Source organism: Phaenicophaeus curvirostris, chromosome 22, assembly GCF_032191515.1.
Source record: "Phaenicophaeus curvirostris isolate KB17595 chromosome 22, BPBGC_Pcur_1.0, whole genome shotgun sequence".
NCBI lineage: Eukaryota > Metazoa > Chordata > Aves > Cuculiformes > Cuculidae > Phaenicophaeus > Phaenicophaeus curvirostris.
In genome coordinates, this window is record NC_091413.1 from 7,641,446 (window position 1) to 7,659,510 (window position 18,065).

Here is an 18,065-nt window from a genome sequence, read left to right on the forward strand (position 1 = left end):
ATGGTTTAGATGCTAAATAGGGATGTTTTGCTCCCCCCCTGCATGGGCTCAGAGGAGCATTTGTGGTTCATAGAATGGTTTGGGTTGGAAATGGAACTCAAAATCCATCCAGTTCCAACCTCCTGCTGGATCAGGGGCTCCAAACCCCCTCCAGCCTGGATGGGGCAGCCCTGGGCAGCCTGTTCCAGGGCTTCCCCAGCCTCTTTTGAAGATTTTCTCCCTCCTGTCCAATCTAAACCTTCCCCCTTCCCATTCAAAGCAGTTTCCTCCCCGCTTGTGCCGAGGAGCCAGCCAGTGGAGCGCAACACACGCCTGTTGCTTAGCAGTGATTTTACACTCCAAGAACTCCAGGAGGGGAAGGTAAGGAAAGAAATTGGGGGGTGGGAAATGAGTTTCCTTCCATCCCCAAAGCCAGCGAGGAGCCTGGAGGCAGCTCCAGCTTGGCTGGAGGGACCAGAGACACGGATCCTTCCTGGAGGTCGGCTTGGGGTCGCGTCTATGATTTAATTCAGGAGCAGGGATGCCCCCAGCCCCCTGCATGGGGGATTTAGAGCTCAGCTTGGGGATTTACCAGCAGCTTTCCCTGCTGGGTGGGGGCAAAAGTCCTTAATTACCCCAGAGGGGTAAAATTTCCTGCTCCAGGGGGGTGAATTTTCCCATCATGGGGTGGCTGCGGGGGCTCCGTCACAGCGTGAGTTGCATTCTTAGAGAGTTTAATTCCGCTTTGCCCCGTCGCAACCCTCGCTCGCTCCACCCCGAAGCTTTTCCTGCCCGGAGCAAACCCTTGGATTTTAATGAGCTTAACCAGAGCTGAGCTTTAACGAAAGGAGCTCCATCCAGCACCATCCAGCGTGGCAAAGTAAGACAATTCCTCCCGCTTCGGGCACCGCGGAGCCCCCGCCACTACTATATTTTTGAATTTTCCTTTATTTTAGTGGTTCCCCCTCTCGCTGAGAGCTTGGTTGGTTGTGTTTGCGATTCCTCGGGGGGCGGTTTGTGCGGTGGATGCTCCAGCATCACCGGAGGCGTCGGGGTCCCCCGAGGAGGCCAGGAAGAGGAGGGTCCCCGCTTTCGCCGTCACGCGGGGAGGGGACGGCGAGGATTTTGGGGGCTAATGCCAACCACGCAGCCGCTTCCCGCTGGCGGCAAAGCTCCGCATCCCAAACAACCCGACGCTTTGGGCTTTGCGAGCGAGGAGGCTGCGACGAAGGGAAGCGACGAAGGGAAGCGTGAACCGTAGGCCGGGGCGGAGGTTTGTGCTTCCCCCCCTCCCCGAGCGGGATCTGGCGGCCGCTCTCGCGGGAGCCACCGGCGAGGGGATGGCGAGAGCCACCGGCGTGGCCGCAGCGTCGCAGATCCGATGCGGGCTGGGCATCGCCAGCACTAGTTGTGATGGTTTTGGGGTCGCGACGATGGATCTGCAGCGGGTTTGGGGTCGCCGGCACAAAATTGCAGCAGTTTTGGAACTGTGGCTGCAGCTCTGTGGTGGTTTTGGGACAGCAAATGGAAATTTGCAGCAGTTTGGGGGCTGCAAATGCGAACTTGCAGCAGTTTTGGGATTGCAAGCACAAATTTGCAGCAGTTTTGGGACTGCAGCTTTGAATAGATGGCTGTTTTGGGACTGCAAATGCAAACTTGCAGCAGTTTTGGGACTGCAAACACAAACTTGCAGCAGTTTTGGGACTGCAAGCACAAATTTGCAGCGGTTTTCGGACTGCAGCTTTGAATAGGCAGCAGTTCTAGGGCTGCAAACGCAAATTTGAAGCAGTTTTGAGACTGCAAATGCAAACTTGCAGCAGTTTGGGGGCTGCAGCTTTGAATAGGCGGCAGTTGTGGGACTGCAAACACAAAATTGAAGCAGTTTTGGGACTGCAGCTTTGAAGAGGCAGCAGTCTGGGGACTGCAAACACAAATTTGCAGCGGTTTTGGGACTGCAGCTTTGAATAGATGGCTGTTTTGGGACTGCAAACGCAAACTTGCGGCAGTTTTGGGACTGCAAACACAAAATTGAAGCAGTTTTGGGACTGCAGCTTTGAAGAGGCAGCAGTCTGGGGACTGCAAGCACAAATTTGCAGCGGTTTTGGGACTGCAGCTTTGAATAGATGGCTGTTTTGGGACTGCAAATGCAAACTTGCAGCAGTTTCTTGGCTGCAAACACAAACCTGCAGCAGTTTTGGGATTGCAAGCACAAATTTGCAGCGGTTTTCGGACTGCAGCTTTGAATAGGCAGCAGTTCTAGGGCTGCAAATGCAAATTTGAAGCAGTTTTGGGACTGCAAACGCAAACTTGCAGCAGTTCGGGGACTGCAGCTTTGAATAGGCGGCAGTTTTGGGACTGCAAACACAGAATTGAAGCAGTTTTGGGACTGCAGCTTTGAAGAGGCAGCAGTCTGGGGACTGCAAACACAAATTTGTAGCAGTTTTGGGACTGCAGCTTTGAATAGATGGCTGTTTTGGGAGTGCAAATGCAAACTTGCAGCAGTTTTGGGACTGCAAACACAAACTTGCAGCAGTTTTGGGACTGCAAGCACAAATTTGCAGCAGTTTTGGGACTGCAGCTTTGAATAGGCAGCAGTTCTAGGGCTGCAAATGCAAATTTGAAGCAGTTTTGAGACTGCAAATGCAAGCTTGCAGCAGTTTGGGGGCTGCAGCTTTGAATAGGCGGCAGTTGTGGGACTGCAAACACAAAATTGAAGCAGTTTTGGGACTGCAGCTTTGAAGAGGCAGCAGTTTGGGGGCTGCAAACACAAATTTGCAGCAGTTTTGGGACTGCAGCTTTGAATAGGCAGCAGCTCTAGGGCTGCAAATGCAAATTTGAAGCAGTTTTGGGACTGCAAACGCAAACTTGCAGTAGTTTTGGGACTGCAGCTTTGAATAGATGACCGGTTTGGGACTGCAAACACGAACCTGCAGGAGTTTGTGATCGTCACTACGACTCTGCAGCAGTTTCTTGGCTGCAAACACAAACCTGCAGCAATTCTGTGACCGGAACTGCAACTCTGCAGCGGTTTTGTGATCACTAATGCAAATTTGCAGCAGGTTTGTGACCAGAACTACAGCTCTGCAGCGGTTTTGTGGCTGCAAAAGGCAATTTGCAGCAGTTTAGGGACTGCAAACACAAATTTGCAGGAGATTTGTGCAAGCTGATGCAGTTGGGGCATCGCAAGCCCTGACTGCACCAGTCTGGTGATTGTAACAGCAAATCTGCAGCGGGTTTGTGATCGCTAACACGAATTTGCTGCGGGTTCTGTGGCTGCAGCTGCAAATTTGCAACAGTTATGTGGTTGCAACTATAAACACGCAGCTCTCTTGCGAGCACAGCTGCAAATCTGCAGCGCTCTTGCGGCCGTGGCTGCAGATTTGCGTTGTTTCTGCAATGGCAACTATAAATTTGGAGCAGTTTTGTGATGGCGGTTCGAAATCTGCCCCGGTTTTGCGGTTGCAACTTAAACCCGCAGTGCTCTCGGGGGGCACCTGCAAACCTGGAGTGAGTTTTGTGGTCACAGACACAAAGTTGCAGCGGTTTTGCCATCATAGCTGCATATTTGCAGTGGTTTTGCAGCTGCAACTCTCATCTGCAGCTCTGCAGCGTCCGTGATCGTGATGCTAAAGCTGCATCGCTTTTGCGACTCCAATTATGAACCCACAGAGGTTTTGGGGTTGTAACTGCAAATCTGCAGTGGGTTTGGATTGCAGCGTGAGGAGAAGCGTTTGCAGCTGTGTTGCCCAGAGCAGTGGTGGCTGCCCCATCCCTGGAGGGGTTCAAGGCCAGGTTGGATGGGGCTTGGAGCCCCTGATCCAGTGGGAGGTGTCCCTGGGGTTGGAACTGGATGGACTTTGAGGTCCCTTCCAAGCCAAACCACCCCATGATCTCATCCCTGTCCTGCAGGGGCCATGTCCTCGCTGCTGTCCCTCCAGGAGGAGAACCGCATCCTGCAGCAGGAGCTGTCGCGCGTCGAGGATCTGCTGGCCCAGAGCCGTGCTGAGCGCGATGAGTTGGCCATCAAGTACAACGCCATCAGCGAGCGGGTATGAGCACCCAAAGCCGTCCAGGACGGGTTGTCATCCAGAGGGACCTGGACAGGCTGGAGAAGTGGGGCTGGGAGAACCTTGAGAGGTTCAAGACCAGGGGGAAGGTCCTGCACCTGGGTTGGGACAATCCTTGATTTCAGTCTAGGATGGGGGATGATGGAGAGCAACCCTGAGGAGAAGGACTTGGGGTGCTGGGGGTGAGAAGCTCGACGTGAGCCGGCAACGTGCGCTCACAGCCCAGAAACCAACCATGTCCTGGGCTGCATCCAAAACAGCGTGGCCAGCAGGGTGAGGGAGGGGATGCTGCTTCTCTATTCTTCTCTTGTGAGACCTCATCTGGAGCCCTGTGTCCAGTGCTGGAGTCCTCAACATAAGAATTTGGAGCAGTTGGGAGCAAGTCCAGAGGAGGCTACAAGGATGATCCGAGGGCTGGAGCACCTCCCGTGTGAGGCCAGGCTGAGAGAGTTGGGGTTGTTCAGCCTGGAGAAGAGAAGGCTCCAGGGAGACCTTAGAGCGGCTTCCAGTGATGAAAGAGGCTCCAGGAAAGCTGTGGAGGGACTGTTCACAAAGACTTGGAGTGATAGGACGAGGGGCAATGGGTGTAAACTGCAGAGGGGAAGATTTAGACTCCACATGAGAAGAAAGTTCTTCATGATGAGGGTGGGGAGGCCCTGGCCCAGGTTGCCCAGAGCAGGGGTGGCTGCCCCATCCCTGGAGGGGTTCAAGGCCAGGTTGGATGGGGCTTGGAGCCCCTGATCCAGCAGGAGGTGTCCCTGGAGTTGGAACTGGATGGGCTTTGAGGTCCTTTCCAATCCAAACTATTCTATGATTTTAACCCCCAAATCACGAGAAGGCAAAGCACAATGGTTGCTCTGCTCCAAGCAGGAGGTGCCGTGACATCTTGTGACCTCCTGGCACTGGGAATTTCAATGCCGAGAATCTGACTTGTCTGGGCCCGTCCTGCCTTGTTGGGGCTTGTCCCACACCATGCGCAGAGCCCCTTCCCATCCCTATTTTAATTATCCTGCTCCTTTTTGAGAGCAGCTGCCCCCCCATTGTTGTCCGTCGCCTTTTCCCGTGGCAGCCGGCGATGTCCAAGGCCTCGGGGCAGCGGGCGGGCGATGGACGCGGCTCCCGGCCACCCAAGTCGAGGGGCGACGGGGTTTTTTTTTTTGGGGAGGGGGCATCTTGGTTTGTTGCCGCTTGTTAAGAAAAAAGAAATAGCAGGAAAACCCCCCTGGGGGATCCCAGGCGCCAGGGCCTGGGGCAGCTCGGGATGAGGCTTCGCTGGACGCCGAGCGGGGATTAAAATAAACCCCCAAATGCCCGACTGATCCGTGTGAGGGGGTGGAGAACGTGGTGGGGGTGGGTTTGCCCCGATGGGGGCGGCTTTGGCCGGGATGTGAAGGTGGAAGAGGCTTCGTGGCCCGAGGGGCGACAGGAAAGCTGGGGAGAAGCCTCAAACCAAGGCCTGGGGTGATGAGATGATGGGGAATGGCTTCAGACTGGAAGGAAGAAGGTCTAGATGGGACATAATGAGGAATTTCTTCTCTGCGAGGGTGGGGAGGCCCTGGAACAGGTTGCCCAGAGGCTGCTCCATCCCTGGAGGGGTTCAAGGCCAGGTTGGATGGGGCTTGGAGCTCCTGATCCCATGGGAGGTGTCCCTGCCCATGGCAGGGAGTGGGACTGGGTGGGCTTTGAGGTCCCTTCCAACCCAAACCATTCCATGATTCCGTGATGAGGATCCAAATTAGTATCCCCAGGGGTGGTTGGGGTATCCTGACTCCTCCTCCATCCCATCCCAGCTGGAGCAAACCCGGTGATTCAAAGGATGGAGTTTCCAAAGCCCCTTGCTTTCTAGCAATCCTCACCAAAGCAGGAGGCAAGGATTCTGATAGAATAACTCAGTAACAATTAGCTAGTCGTTATTAAGCAGATATTCTTTATTAGCAGCTCTGGATGCGTGGGGGATTCCATCCTCCAAAAACACCTCCAAAAAGGTATTCATCCCTTTCCAAAGAGTCATTAGGAAGAGTCATTACCATATTTCTGCACTGTATTTAGATGAGCAGATGTGTGGTCTGAGGACCCCCTCCTGAGGTCCAAAGATGAAGACTAGAAGTAAGGAGGGGGGTGCAGCCCAAATTTTGAGAAAACCAGTCCGTTTCCACTGGTGTGGAAGTGTGGATTTCAGGCTTCCTTCTCTTATCTTGCAAGATGCCTGGGATGCCTGTTCCTTGCTGGCCCACCTTTAGATAAACCTCCCTCCAGACACATGGCACTATGGGATGTACAAGCTTAGACAATTGTTAGAGATCGAGACATAAATTCAAACATTTCATAGAATCATAGAGTTATCAGGTTGGAAAAGACCCACTGGATCATCGAGTCCAACCATTCCCATCAATCACTAACCCATGTCTCTCAGCACCTCGTCCACCCGTCCCTTAAACCCCTCCAGGGAAGGTGACTCAACCCCCTCCCTGGCAGCCTCTGACAGTGCCCAATGACCCTTTCTGTGAAATATTTTTTCCTAATGTCCAGCCTGAACCTCCCCTGGTGGAGCTTGAGGCCATTCCCTCTTGTCCTGTCCCCTGTCCCTTGGGAGAAGAACCCAGCTCCCTCCTCTCCACAAGCTCCTTTCAGGCAGTTGGAGAGAGCAATGAGGTCTCCCCTCAGCCTCCTCTTCTCCAGGATAAACACCCCCAGCTCTCTCAGCCGCTCCTCTTGTTCTCCAGCCCCCTCACCAGCTTCGTTGCTCTTCTCTGGACTCGCTCCAGAGCCTCAACATCCTTCTTGTGGTGAGGGGCCCAGAACTGACCCCAGGATTCGAGGAGCGGTCTCACCAGGGCCGAGTCCAGAGGGAGAAGAACCTCCCTGGCCCTGCTGGCCACGCCGTGTCTGATCCAAGCCAAGATGCCATTGGCCTTCTTGGCCACCTGGGCCCCTGCTGGCTCATGGTCAGTTGCTGTCAACCAACACCCATTCACAGGTCCCCCTTTAGGAAAGAAAACATTTTTCAAGACACATACCACTCTGAGACCTACTAACTTAAAACTTGCTGCTTATCAACCCCAAACCCTTCCATGATTCCGTGCTGGGGATCCGAATTAGCATCCCCAGGGGTGGTTGAGGTATCCCAGCTCCTCCTCCATCCCACCCCAGCTGGAGCAAACCCTCCGGCTGGAGACGGGGGAGCGGGAAGCGGTGGAGAACCGGAGCCTGGTGCAGCACAACATCGAGCTGCGGCGGCTACTGGAGGAGGAACAAGGTGCCTACAAGCGCAAGCTGCAGGCGTACCAGGAGGGCCAGCAGCGGCAAGCCCAGCTGGTGCAGAAGCTCCAGGCCAAGGTAAGTCCTGCCCAGGGGACACAGGGACATTTTGGGGACCCCCACTAGCATCACCCCTGACTTTCGCCGCTGTCCAGGTTTTGCAGTATAAGAAGAAATGTGGAGAAGTGGAGCAGCAGCTGCTGGAGAAGGCGACGGAGCTGGAGCAGGAGAGGCTGACGGTGAGGGATGGGGTTGGGGGGGGGTCTTTGCTCTGGTGAGACCCCACCTGGAGTCCTGCATCCACCTCTGGAGTCCTCAGCATGGGAAGGAGGTGGAGCTGTAGGAGTGAGTCCAGAGGAGGCCACGGAGATGATCTGAGGGCTGGAGAACCTCCTGTATGAGGCCAGGCTGAGAGAGTTGGGGTTGTTCAGCCTGGAGAAGAGAAGGCTCCAGGGAGACCTTAGAGCAGCTTCTAGTGCTGAAAGGAGCTCTAGGAAAGCTGGGGAGGGACTGTTAACAAAGGTCTGGAGGGACAGGACGAGGGGGGATGGCTTTAAATTGGAGAGGGGAAGATTTAAGATTAGATGTTAGGAAGAAATTCTTCACGATGAGGGTGGTTGCCCAGAGCAGGGGTGGCTGCCCCATCCCTGGAGGGGTTCCAGGCCAGGTTGGATGGGGCTTGGAGCCCCTGATCCAGTGGGAGGTGTCCCTGCCTGTGGCACGGGTGGGACTGCATGGGTTGGAGGTCCCTTCTACCCCAAACCATTCCCTGGTTCCATGAGGCTGGAGGACGCTGCCGTCCCTGCAGAGCCAGCTGGACGCGAGCAGCTCGCAGCCAGAGGAGGAGAGCAGCAATGAGCTGGAGAACGCCCTGATCCGCCTGGAAGAGGAGCAGCAGAGGTGGGTGAGGGGCCCCGAGGAGCTGGTGGGACCCGGGTTGAGTCTCCAGCTGTGGGTGACCTCCCCGCTCCAGGAGCAGCAGCCTGGTGCAGGTGAACTCGATGCTGCGGGAACAGCTGGAACAAGCCAACGTGGCCAACGCGGCGCTGAGCGAGGACATCCGCAAGCTGACGGCCGACTGGGCGCGGGCGCAAGAGGAGCTGGAGCAGCGCGAGGCCGAGTGGAGGCGCGAGGAGGAGGTTGGAGGGACCTGGGGAATGGATGTGGGACCACCAGGAGAGGTGTGGGGCCACCAGGAGGGATGTGGAACCACTAGGAGGGATGTGGAACCACCAGGAGGGATGTGGGGTCACCAGGAGGGATGTGGAACCACCGGGAGGGATGCGGGGCCATCAGGAGGGATGTGGAACCACTAGGAGGGATGTGGGGTCACCAGGAGGGATGTGGAACCACCAGGAGGGATGTGGAACCACCAGGAGGGATGCGGGACAACCAGGAGGGATGTGGAACCACCAGGAGGGATGCGGGACAACCAGGAGGGATGTGGAACCACCAGGTGGGATGTGGGACAACCAGGAGAGATGTGGGGCCACCGGGAGGGATGTGGAGCCACCAGGAGGGGAGATTTGAGGAGCAAAGGAGAGGGATGAGACCAGAGGAGGTGGGGGCTGCCAGGCAGAGGTGGCCCATGGGGAGGAACCCCCGTTCCCGGCCAGACGCCGCTCCATCCCTCGGCCAGTCCTTCAACACTTACTTCAGCACCGAGCACAGCCGCCTCCTGACCCTCTGGAGACAAGTGGTGGCCTTCAGGTGTCACTTCAGCGAGATGAAAGCCAGCACCGAGAGGTCAGAGGCATCTCCAGGAGGGTCTGGGTGCGGGTGGTTCCTGGAGGACCAAGGGGTCCAATCCTACATCTCCCATTGCAGGGACCTCATAGACCTGATGGGGTTCTGGGGGATTCCTGGAGGACCGCGAGGTCCAAACCTACACCTCTCACTGCAGGGACCTCTCAGAGCTTTTGAGGTCTCAGGGGACCAGGAGGTCCAGTCCTGCATCTCATGTTGCGGGGACCTATTAGAGTTGCTGGGGTCTCAGGGGGGTTCCTGGAGGACCAAGAGGTCCAATCCTGCATCTCCTGTTGCAGGGATCTCTTGAAGCTGCTGGGGTTCCTGGAGGATCAAGAGGTCCAATCCTACACATCCCACTGCAGGGACCTCTTAAAGCTTTTGGGGTCTCAGGGGGTTCCTGGAGGACCAAAAGTTCCAATCCTACATCTCCCACTGTAGAGAACACTTGGACCTGATGGGGTTCTGGGGAGTTCCTGGAGGACCAAGAGGTCCAATCTTGTACCTCTTGCCACAGGGACCTCTCGGAGCTGCGTCACGAGGTGTCCCAGGCGGGCCGGGTGGCGCATGCCGCGTGCCTCCACGTGGCCGCCAACGTGCGGGTGGCCGAGAGCCAGGCGAGCGCGGCGCGGGAGCAGCAGGCGCTGCGGGTGGCACAGCTGGAGGAACAGCTGGCGGCGCGGGATGCCGACCTGGAGAAAGCGGCGCTGGGAACCAAGTACGGAGTGGGGGGGTGGTGGTTTTGGGGTGGCAGGAGAAGGGTGGTGGAATCTCCTGGTGGCCCATGTCTCCGTGCAGGCTGGAGGAGGTGGCGGCCGCCCTGGAGCGCCTGCGGGATGAAGATGGGGAGAAGGAGCGGGCGGTGGAGACGCTGACCCTGCAGCTGCAGAACCTGGTGAGAGTGGGAGGGCCATGTTGGGGGCCATCACCTCCTCTCTTGTCCACAGCTCCTGCAGACCATGGTGGGGTGAGGTGGGTGCTGGGTTCTTCTGCCGAGGAACAAGGGGTGGGATGAGAGGGAATGGTCTCAAGTTGTGCCAAGGAGGGGGTTAGGTTGGAAGGAACCTCACCACCCATCCAGTTGCAACCCCAGGGACACCTCCTACTGGATCAGTACCTCCAAGCTCCATCCAATCTGGCCTTGAACCCCTCCAGGGATGGGGCATCTACCACTGCTCTGGGCAACCTGGGCCGGGGCCTCCCCGGCCATATCGGGGAATGTTCCTTCACCAAAGTGGTTCACTGGCACAGGCAGAGGCGGCCCCGGGTGCTGGTGGAGTCTCCATTCCTGGAGGGTTTCAAAGCCTGTGGAGATAGAATCATAGACTCACCAGGTTGGACAAGACCCACTGGATCATTGAGTTCAACCATCCCCATCAATCACTAACCCATGTCCCTCAGCACCTCGTCCACCCGTCCCTTAAACCCTTCCAGGGAAGGGGACTCAACCCCCTCCCTGGGCAGCCTCTGCCAGGGACCAATGACCCTTTCCATGAAAATTTTTTTCCTAACGTCCAGCCTGAACCTCCCCTGGAGGAGCTTGAGGCCATTCCCTCTCGTCCTGTCCCCTGTCCCTTGGGAGAAGAGCCCAGCTCCCTCCTCTCCACAACCTCCTCTCAGGCAGTTGGAGAGAGCAATGAGGTCTCCCCTCAGCCTCCTCTTCTCCAGGATAAACACCCCCAGCTCTCTCAGCCGCTCCTCTTCTTCTCCAGCCCCTTCACCAGCTTCGTTGCTCTTCTCTGGACTCGCTCCAGAGCCTCAACATCCTTCTTGTGGTGAGGGGCCCAGAACTGACCCCAGGATTCGAGGAGCGGTCTCACCAGGGCCGAGTCCAGAGGGAGAAGAACCTCCCTGGCCCTGCTGGCCACGCCGTGTCTGATCCAAGCCAAGATGCCATTGGCCTTCTTGGCCACCTGGGCCACTGCTGGCTCATGTTCAGTCGCTGTCACCAACACCCCCAGGTCCTTCTCCTCCAGGCACTTTCCAGCCAGATTTCTCCTAGTCTGGAGCTGCTCAGGGTTGTTGTGCCCCAAGTGCAGGACCCGGCATTTGGCCTTGTTAACCCTCATCCCATTGGTCTCAGCCCATGGATCCAGCCTTTTCAGATCCCTTTGGAGCCTCCCGACCCTCCAGCAGATCCAGCTTCCACCCAGCTTAGTGTCACTTGCAAATTTGCTCAGGGTGCACTCGATGCCTTCATCCAGGTTATTGATAAAGACATTGAACAGGGCTGGACCCAGCACTGAGCCCTGGAATGTGCTGCTCAGGGTCAGGGGTCAGTGGTGGCTGCCCCATCCTTGGAGGGGTTCAAGGCCAGGTTGGATGGGGCTTGGAGCCCCTGATCCAAGGGGAGGTGTCCCTGCCCATGGCAGAGGTGGCTCTAGGTGGCTTTGAGATCCCTTCCACTCCAAACCCTTCCATGGTTCCATGTGTCTCACACTGAGGAGCACCGGGCTCTGCCCAGGGTGGTGGAACTGGTGGAGATCCCACCACCCAGCTCTGACACGGCGCCGGTGGGCTCTGCAGGAGGCCTCACGCACCCAGGACATGCCCGAGGTGGACACGCTGCGCTCCGAGGTGGAGATGCTCCGGAAGGCACTGCAGGAGATCACCCAGGTGCTGAGGGCTCCTTGTTCCTCAGTTTCCCCCCATTCCTCAGTTTCCCCACCCCGTTCCTCAGTTTCCCCCCGTGCCTCAGTTTCCCCCATGCCTCAGTTTTCCCCCGTGCCTCAGTTTCCCCCCCATGCCTCAGTTTCCCCTGTGCCTCAGTTTCCTCCCCCCGGCTCTCTCCCCAGGCTGTCCTGGCCGAGGACCCCGCGCAGCCTCCTCCCTCCTCACCGTCCCCCCCGGTGTCCCCTGCGTCCCCTCCCAGCACCGAGGTCGTTCTCACCGCCCTGCGCCGCCAGCGCCTCCAGCTGCAGGTGAGGGGGGTAGGGTGATGGGGAGGAAGAGGAAGATGAGGATGGTGATGAAGATGATGGGGACAAGGAGGGTGAGGATGATGGGGACAATGGAGATGAGGCTGATGAGGATGAGGATGAGGAAGAAGGGGAAGATGAGGATGGGGATGAAGAAGATAATGAGGATGATGGGGATGAGGATGATGGTGATGTTGCTGACGAGGAGGATAAGGATGGGGAGGATGAGGATGGGGTGGGAGAGATGGGGACGGTGAGGACGATAGGGATGAGCAAGATGATGGGGGTGGGAATGAGGATGGAGATGGGGACGATGGGGATGGTGAGGATAAGGAGGATGATGGGGATGGTGAAGAGGGTGGGGATGGAGATGAAGGGGATGAGGATGATTGGGATGGAGATGAAGGGGCTGAAGAGGCTGGGGATGGAGAGGAGGATGGGGATGATGAAGATGATGGGGATGGGAATGAGGGGGATGAGGATGGAGATGGGAACAGTGGGAATGGTGAGGAGGATGAGGCTGGGGATAGAGATGAAGGGGGTGAGGAGGATGGGGATGATGAAGATGATGGGGATGATGGGGATGGTGAGGATGGTGAGGAGGCTGGGGAAGGAGATGAAGACGATGAGGAGGATGGGGATGGAGATGAAGGGGATGAGGATGATTGGGGTGGAGATGAAGGGGATGGTGAGGATGGGGATGGAGATGGTGGGGATGAGGAGGATGGGGATGATGGAGATGAAGGGGATGGTGAGGATGGGGATGGAGATGATGGGGATGAGGAGGATGGGGATGATGGAGGATGGGGATGATGGAGATGGTGATGAGGATGGGGAGGAGGAAGATGAGGATGGAGATGAGGGGTATGAGGAGGATGGAATGGAGATGATGGGGATGAAGGGGATGAGCAGGTTGGGGATGGAGATGAAGGGGATGAGGATGATTGTGTTGGAGATGAAGGGGATGGTGAGGATGGGGATGGAGATGATGGAGATGAGGAGGATGGAGATGATGGAGATGAAGGGGATGGTGAGGATGGGAATGGAGATGAAGGGGATGATGAGGATGGGGATGATGGAGATGAAGGGGATGGTGAGAATGGGGATAGAGATGATGAGGAGGATAAGGATGATGAAGGTGATGGAGGTGAAGGGGATGGTGAGGATGGGGATGGAGATGAAGGGGTTGAGGAGGATGGGGATGATGGAGATGAAGGGGATGGTGAGGATGGGAATGAAGATGAAGGGGATGAGGAGGATGGGGATGATGAAGATGAAGGGGATGGTGAAGATGGTGATGAGGATGGGGAGGAGGAAGATGAGGATGGAGATGAGGGGGATGAGGAGGATGGAATGGAGATAATGGGGATGGAGATGAAGGGGATGGTGAGGATGGGGATGGAGATGGAGGGGATGGTGAGGATGGGGATGGAGATGGAGGGGATGAGGAGGATGGGGACGAGGAGGATGGGGATGAGGCAGTTGGCTGTGTCGGGCGCTGGTGTTTCAGGAGTCTCAGGCGTGGTGCGAGCGGCTGCGCGGGGAGCTGGATGCTGGGCGGCTCCGGGCGCAGGAGCTGAGCGATGAGGTTGGGCGCTGCCGGCGGGCGCAGGACGAGGCCCTGGCGCAGCTCAGCCGCCTGCGCGCAGAGAGCGACGCCCTGCGCAGGTACCGCCTGTCCCTCTGTCCGGCTGTCCAGCTGTCTGTCTGTCCCAAGCTCCAGCCATCCCCACATACCTGTCCCCGAGTCAGTCTTTGCACACCTGTCCTCGAGGACTTGTGTCTGTCTGTCCCTGGGCATCCTGATCCGTCTGTCTGTCCACCCCCATGCACCCATCTCTGTCAGTCCGTCCACATGTGTCCCTGCAAATTCAGCCGCGCTGCCTCCGTCTGTCCATCTGTCCACCTGCCCACATCCATCTGCCTGCCCACCTGTGTCCGTCTGTCCTGCCTGCCTCCCCACCCGTGTCCATCCTCCCACACACTACATCCATCTGTCTGTCTACCCCAGTCCGTCTGCCTCCCCACTCGTATCCATCTGTCTGTCCATCCACCCGTGTCCATCTGCCTCTCTACCTGTGTCTGTCTGTCCACCCATGTCCTTCTGCATCCCTCCCTGTGTCCATCTGTCTGTCTGTCCATTCACCCATGTCCATCTGCTTCCCTACCTGCACCCGTCTGTCTGTCTGTCCATCCACCCATGTCCATCTGCCTCCTCACCCATGTCCATCTGTCTGTCTATCCACCTGCGTCCGTCTACCCCCCCACTCGCGTCCGTCTGCATACCCACCCATGCCCACCTGTCCATCCACCTCTCAACCTGTGTCCGTCTGTCTGTCCATCCACCCGTGTCCATCTGCCTGCCCACCCGTGTCTGCCTGTCCGCCCCCTGCCCCGCGTGTCCGTCTGTCCCGCAGGGAGCGGCTGCGAGCGGAGGCTGCTCTGGCGGAGGAGCAGCAGCGGGCGGGTGCCCTGCAGCAGGAGCGGCTGCAGCTGCAGCGTCGGGCGCAGGGGCTGGAGGACGCTCGCCACGAGGCCGCCCGCGACGCACAGGCCGCGCGGCTGCAGCTGGAGCGCAGGTGGGGACAGTGACAGGGGCGGCTGCAGCGCTCCCCGGGGCAACTGGGAGGTGATTGGGGGCAACTGGGAGGGAACTGAGGCAACTGGGAGGGGGCTGGAGGCAACTGGGAGATGATTGGAGGCAACTGGGAGGGAGTTGAGGCAACTGGGATGGAGCTGAAGGCAACTGGGAGATGATTGGAGGCAACTGGGAGCGAGCTGAGGCAACTGGGATGGAGCTGAAGGCAACTGGGAGATGATTGGAGGCAACTGGGAGATGATTGGAGGCAACTGGGAGGGAGCTGAGGCAACCGGCAGATGATTGGAGGCAACTGGGAGGGAGTTGAGGCAACTGGAAGGGGGCTGGAGGCAACTGGGAGATCATTGGAGGCAACTGGGAGATGATTGGAGGCAACTGGGCAACTGGGAGGGAGCTGAGGCAACTGGGAGATGATTGGAGGCAACTGGGAGGGAGCTGAGGCAACTGGAAGGGAGCTGGAGGCAACTGGGAGATGATTGGAGGCAACTGGGAGGGAGCTGAGGCAACTGGGAGGGAGCTGGAGGCAACTGGGAGATGATTGGAGGCAACTGGGAGATGATTGGAGGCAACTGGGAGGGAGCTGAGGCAACTGGGAGATGATTGGAGGCAACTGGGAGATGATTGGAGGCAACTGGGAGATGATTGGAGGCAACTGGGAGGGAGCTGAGGCAACTGGGTGGGGGCTGGAGGCAACAAGGAGGGGGTGGAGGTAACTGGGAGGGGGCTGGGGGTAACTAGGAGCAGGTTAAGAGGAACTGGGAGGAGGCTGGGGGCAACAGGGAGATGACAGGGGGCAACTGGGAGGGGGCTAGGGGGAACGGGGAAGGGCTTTGGAGGAACTGGGAGGGGGCTGGAGGTAACTGGGAGAGGGCTAAGAGGAACTGGGAGGAGGCTGGAGTCAACAGGGAGATGATAGGGGGCAACTGCGAGGGGGCTTGGGGTAACGGGGAGCATGCATGAGACAACAGGGAGGGGACCGGGGGCAACTGGGAGGGGGCTGGGGGGAACTGGGAGGGGGTTAGGAGGAACTGGGAGGGGGCTGCAGGTGACTGGAAGGGGGCCGGTGTAACTGAGAGGAGGCTGGGGGCAACTGGGAGACGATTAGGGGCAACTGGGAGGGGGTCAGGGTAACTGGGAGGGGGCCAGGGTAACTGGGAGGATGCCAGGGGTAACTGGGAGGATGCGTGGGGCAACTGGAAGTGGGCTGGGGTAACTGGGTGGGTGGATGGGGCAACTGGGAGGATGCATGGGGTAACTGGGAGGATGCCTGGGGTAACTGGGAGGGTGGATGGGGTAACTGGGAGGATGCCTGGGGTAACTGGGAGGGTGGATGGGGTAACTGGGAGGGTGCTTCACCTCCCCAGTGCATGCATCCTGCACTGCAGCAGGTGCTGCATATCCCCCAACCCCCCAAAATGTGGGTGCTGCCACCTCTCCCCTGTGGCCGCTGCATCCCCGCGGTGCATGCATCCTGCGTGGCAGCGGGTGCTGCAGCATTACCCCCCCAAGCGAGGGCTGCGGCTCCCTCGGGTGCTGCGAGGCGGCGGGTGCTGCAGCCGCCGTCCCGCTGGTGCTCGCTGGGTGCCTGCAGCCAGCAGCAGGTGGAGGAGCTGGAGGCGCAGCGGGCTGCGGTGCAGCAGGAGCTGCTGGAGGCGCGGGAGGCGCTGAGCCGCGCAGCGCTGGAGGCCGAGGTGGCTCGCAGCGAGCAGGACGCGCTGACCGAGGCGCTGGGCAAGGTGGGTGCCTCAACCTCCCCCCAGGACCACATGTGGTGGCTGCAACCCCTGCAGCGTGTGGTGGGTGCAGCCCAAGGTAGGAGGTGCAACCCCAAGCTGTGGGTGCAGCCCCATGCGGTGCGTGCAGTTTAATGCAGCGAGTGCCTCCCCTACAAGAAGCCCCATGCAGCAGATGCAACCCCAGAAAGGTGCCCCTCTATGCAGCAGGTGCTCCCAGTGCTGAGGGTGCAACCCCTGCACCAGGTGCCCCCTGTGCACTAGGTCCCCCTATGTAGCGCTTGCAACTCCTGTGTCAGGTGCTTTCCATGCAGCGGGTGTGCCAGGTACCTCTGTGCACTAGGTGCACCAGGTGCACCAGGTACCCCCATGCACTAGGTGCACCAGGTGCAGCAGGTACCTCCATGCACCAGGTGCAGCAGGTACCCCATGCAGCAGGTGCAGCAGGTACCTCCACGCACCAGGTGCAGCAAGTGCAGCAGGTACTTCCATGCACCAGGTGCAGCAAGTGCAGCAGGTACCCCCATGCAGCAGGTGCAGCAGGTACCTCCATGCACCAGATGCAGCAGGTACCTCCATGCACCAGGTGCAGCAGGTACTTCCATGCACCAGGTGCAGCAGGTGCACCAGGTACCCCCGTGCACCAGGTGCAGCAGGTACCTCCATGCAGCAGGTGCAGCAGGTACCTCCACGCACCAGGTGCAGCAAGTGCATCAGGTACCCCCATGCAGCAGGTGCAGCAGGTGTGCCAGGTACCTCCATGCACCAGGTGCAGCAGGTGCACCAGGTACCCCTGTGCACCAGGTGCAGCAGGTACCCCCATGCACCAGGTGCAGCAGGTACCCCCATGCAGCAGGTGTGCCAGGTACCCCCATGCAGCAGGTGCAGCAGGTGCGCCAGGAACCCTCATGCACCAGGTGCACCAGGTACCCCCATGCACCAGGTACACCAGGTACCTCCATGCAGCAGGTGCAGCAGATGCACCAGGTACATCCATGCACCAGGTGCAGCAGGTGCAGCAGGTACCCCCATGCACCAGGTGCAGCAGGTGCGCCAGGTACCTCCATGCACCAGGTGTGCCAGGTACTTCCATGCAGCAGGTGCAGCAGGTGCCCCAGGTACCTGCATGCAACGCATGCAAGCTGACCCCCCCTCTGATGTCCCCGCAGGCGCAGGGCAGCTGCGGGGAGCTGGCAGCGGCGCAGCGTGCGGCGCAGGCCGAGGAGTCGCGGCTGCGGGACGCGCTGGCCAAGACGAGCGAGCTGGCGTCGGCGCTGGCGCAGGAGAAGACGCAGCTGAGCGGCCGCCTGGCGCAGCTGGAAGAGGAGCGGGAGAGCGGCCGCCTGCGGAGCGGGGAGCTGGGCCGCGAGCTGGCGGGGCTGCGGGCGCAGCTGGAGCGGCTGCAGCGCAGCGCGGAGGCCGAGCAGCAGCAGCTGCAGCGGGCGTGCGGCGCGGCGGAGGAGAGCTGCAGGGCGCTGCGGGCTGAGCTGCGGGCGCTGCGCGGGCAGCACCTCCGCATGCGCCAGCACCTGGGGCAGGTGGGGCGGCTGCAGCTGGGAGGGGGGTGGGGGCAACTGGGAGGGGGCTGGGGGGAACTGGGAGATGATTGGGGGCAACTGGGAGGGAGCTGAGGCAACTGGGAGATGATTGGAGGCAACTGGGAGGGAGCTGAGGCAACTGGGAGGGGGCTGGGGTGACTGTGATGGGGCTGGGGGGAACTGAGAGGAGGCTGGGGGCAACTGGGAGGGAGTAGGGGCAACTGGGA

At 59.0% G+C, this 18,065-nt stretch overlaps 1 protein-coding gene across 2 annotated transcripts in view; it reads left to right on the plus strand.

Annotated features, from left to right (window-relative positions):
• The first annotated feature begins 808 nt into the window (after positions 1-808).
• CROCC (ciliary rootlet coiled-coil, rootletin) overlaps positions 809-18,065 on the plus strand; it is a 38,531-nt gene continuing 21,274 nt past the window's right edge. Inside the window, exons 1-15 of one of the 2 annotated variants that reach the window (XM_069874748.1) lie at positions 809-859; positions 3,889-4,028; positions 7,197-7,382; positions 7,460-7,543; positions 8,113-8,204; positions 8,278-8,443; positions 8,944-9,050; positions 9,568-9,768; positions 9,849-9,945; positions 11,577-11,666; positions 11,846-11,971; positions 13,479-13,636; positions 14,386-14,547; positions 16,159-16,303; positions 17,470-17,838. In XM_069874748.1, coding sequence (XP_069730849.1) covers positions 3,894-4,028; positions 7,197-7,382; positions 7,460-7,543; positions 8,113-8,204; positions 8,278-8,443; positions 8,944-9,050; positions 9,568-9,768; positions 9,849-9,945; positions 11,577-11,666; positions 11,846-11,971; positions 13,479-13,636; positions 14,386-14,547; positions 16,159-16,303; positions 17,470-17,838 — 2,118 coding nt within the window. In that variant the 5' untranslated portion in view covers positions 809-859; positions 3,889-3,893. The remainder of the gene's footprint in view (positions 860-3,888; positions 4,029-7,196; positions 7,383-7,459; positions 7,544-8,112; positions 8,205-8,277; positions 8,444-8,943; positions 9,051-9,567; positions 9,769-9,848; positions 9,946-11,576; positions 11,667-11,845; positions 11,972-13,478; positions 13,637-14,385; positions 14,548-16,158; positions 16,304-17,469; positions 17,839-18,065) is intronic. The other variant, XM_069874747.1, reaches the window with a different exon arrangement.